Consider the following 2,500-nt stretch of genomic DNA (forward strand, 5'->3'; position numbering starts at 1 on the left):
TCACCGCTGGTTGCCTGGACGCAGCCTCGCCCCGCCCCGCCCCGCCCCCCTGACTATTATAGTATATCACAGATGGATCACTGCTGCTCTGAGGCTGTGAGCGTGGTGTGGGAGGCGGCCGAGGCGGTGTGTGTGTGTGTGTGTGTGTGTGTGTCTCAGCCGGCGTAGTCGAGGGTGTAGCCGAGGTTCTTGCGTCGCAGGAAGAGCAGCAGCTCCCAGAAGGGCGGGCGCTGCCTGGCGGCGGGCCTCCAGCAGGCAGCCATCATGTCGTGCATTTCGCGCGGGCACAGGGGCGGCGGCGCCAGGGTGGCCATGGGCACGCCCTGGTCCAGGTAGCAGCGGGACACGTTCTCCAGCACCTGCTCGTCGCTCATCTCGGCGAAGGGCTGCCGGCGCGCCAGCGTCAGGATCTCCCACATGGTGACGCCGAACGCCCACACGTCACTCTTGGTGGAGAACCGCCCGTGCAGGATCGACTCCCAGGCCATCCACCTGATGGGCAGCAGCGCGCGGCCCTCCCCCAGGCGGTAGTAGTCGCTGGAGTAGAGCGGCCGGCTCATGCCGAAGTCCGAGATCTTGATGGTGAGCGCCTCGCCCACCAGACAGTTCCGCGCCGCCAGGTCGCGGTGCACCACGCCCAGCGTCTCCAGGTGCGTCATGCCTGACGCTACCTGTAGCGCCGCGTACACCAACGCGCCGTAGCTCAGCTCCGGCAGGTCCGCCGCGCCCTCCGGCCCGCAGCGGTGGCGCCGCAGGAACTGGTAGAGGTCGCCGTGCGCCATGTACTCCAGCAGCAGCCCCAGCGGCTCGGCGCGGCTTACCACGCCCACCAGCCGCACGATGTTGGGGTCGTGGAGGCGCGCCAGCACGCGCGCCTCCTGCCGGAAGTCCTTCTTGGTGCCCTCGGCGGCGCCCACGCGCAGGCTCTTCATGGCCGCCAGCCGCGGGCCGCCCTCCAGCCCCTCCACTTCACACAGCGTCACGGTGCCGAACTTGCCCTCGCCCAGCGGCTCCAGCGCCCGCACCTGGCAGGGCGCCACCTCGGGCACCGCCGCCTCGGGGGGCAGCGCCGCTGCGCCGCCCACGCCGGCCTCGTCGGCGGTGGCGTAGATGACACAGCCGGTGACGCCCTGGATGCTGGAGGCGTGGCACAGCTGTGTGGCGGCGTAATGTTGGCCGGGCTGTGCGTCGCGGCGGAGGCGTGCAAAGGGCGGCCGTGTGATGGGCAGCGGCGGCCGCCATGCCTCGGGCAGCGGCGGGGGCGGCGGCGGCGTCAGGCTGAGGTCCGGCACGGCGTAGTAGTCCAGCGAGTCGTCCGTGTCCGTGGTGGGCGGGCCCTGCAGGGAGCCGGGCGGCGGCGGCCCCAGCGCGGAGGGCTCCTGGCAAGGCCCCGCTGCAGGCTCGTGCAGCGCCAAGCGGCCGTACAGCTCGCCGCCCCGTGCCCGGGACAGGCCCCCTACCCCCGCCGCCGCCGTCCCGTTGACGCTGAGGTGCAGGTCCTTGTGGGGGTCGGCTGCGGGCGGCGCCTTGCAGCGGCGGGCGAGGCGGGCGCGGTGGTGTAGGAGGCAGGCGGCCACGGGCAGGACGCCGAACACCACGCCCAGCGCCGCCAGGCCCCCCACCAGCAGGCCGGGGGCGGGGGCGCGCGCCGGCACCACGGGGGCCTGGCCCGGGGCGGCGGGGGGCAGGCTGGGCTCCACCGGGGCGGCTCGGGTGTGGCCAGCCTCGCCGCGGGGCGCCGAGCCGCTGACAAAGCTCTGCTGCGTCTCGCGGGTCACGTTGCAGGCGCAGGGCACTGAGGAGGGAGGGAGGAGGGGCGTGAGGCGGCACGGCAGGGCGGCGGCTCACTACAGCATAAGTTGATCATGTGCGTGGTAACTCTGAGGGAGAACAGTAACTGATGCGCCCTAACATTATGGCGGCCAGGGACTGGGTGTTAACGCCCCGGCCAGGCGCTGCGGCGGGCGGGGCGCAACGCGGCAGATTTACAGGACACGCGGCGGACAGGCGGCGCCGTAACGATGCTGAGTTACGTCCTGGCCCCGGCGGCAACGTTACCGAGCTAAACGCTTTCCTTCTTTAGTAATTCCCTCTCAGTTCCTGTCCCAAATAGTAACCACGTTTATCGCGGCTTTATAAAGACTTAGAGCCTTTGCATTGCTTTTTAGCGCGCATAAAAGTCCAAATAACTCATTCCTAATACAACAAAACAGGAAATTCACGCCGATCGACCCTTACGAAAGCCGAGGAGTGGCAAGGCTGTGTGTGTGTGGCTCGCGTCCCGCCGCGGAGGCTCGCTAAACGATTTGCAAAGTTGGCGAGGCTGAGAAGGAGAAACTGTTATACGAGGCGTCTTGGGCGCGGGAAGAGGTAATGTAAAGAGGCTGGGCGGGGAAGAGACGGACGGGATAATATGTTTGCTGAAGGTCTCGTTGTTGGGGGCGAGAATACCTTACTAGAAGAACCGTTAACTGTCAGATTTGCAAGGCTATAGACACGC

The 2,500-nt window shown here is 68.3% G+C and overlaps 1 protein-coding gene and 1 long non-coding RNA gene across 4 annotated transcripts in view; one reads left to right on the top strand and one right to left on the bottom strand.

Moving 5' to 3' along the window:
- The window catches only part of LOC126980609 (uncharacterized), a 21,366-nt gene that overhangs the window by 6,630 nt on the left and 12,236 nt on the right, over positions 1-2,500 (top strand). The window lies entirely within an intron of this gene.
- The window catches only part of LOC126980607 (discoidin domain-containing receptor tyrosine kinase B-like), an 11,446-nt gene that overhangs the window by 302 nt on the left and 8,644 nt on the right, over positions 1-2,500 (bottom strand). For both annotated transcript variants that reach the window (XM_050830710.1, XM_050830711.1), the window contains exon 9: positions 1-1,795. This exon is cut by the window's left edge and continues 302 nt beyond it. In XM_050830710.1, the coding sequence (XP_050686667.1) occupies positions 156-1,795 (1,640 nt within the window). In that variant the 3' untranslated portion in view covers positions 1-155. The remainder of the gene's footprint in view (positions 1,796-2,500) is intronic.

The sequence above is a fragment of the Eriocheir sinensis genome, chromosome 44 (assembly GCF_024679095.1).
Source record: "Eriocheir sinensis breed Jianghai 21 chromosome 44, ASM2467909v1, whole genome shotgun sequence".
Lineage (NCBI taxonomy): Eukaryota > Metazoa > Arthropoda > Malacostraca > Decapoda > Varunidae > Eriocheir > Eriocheir sinensis.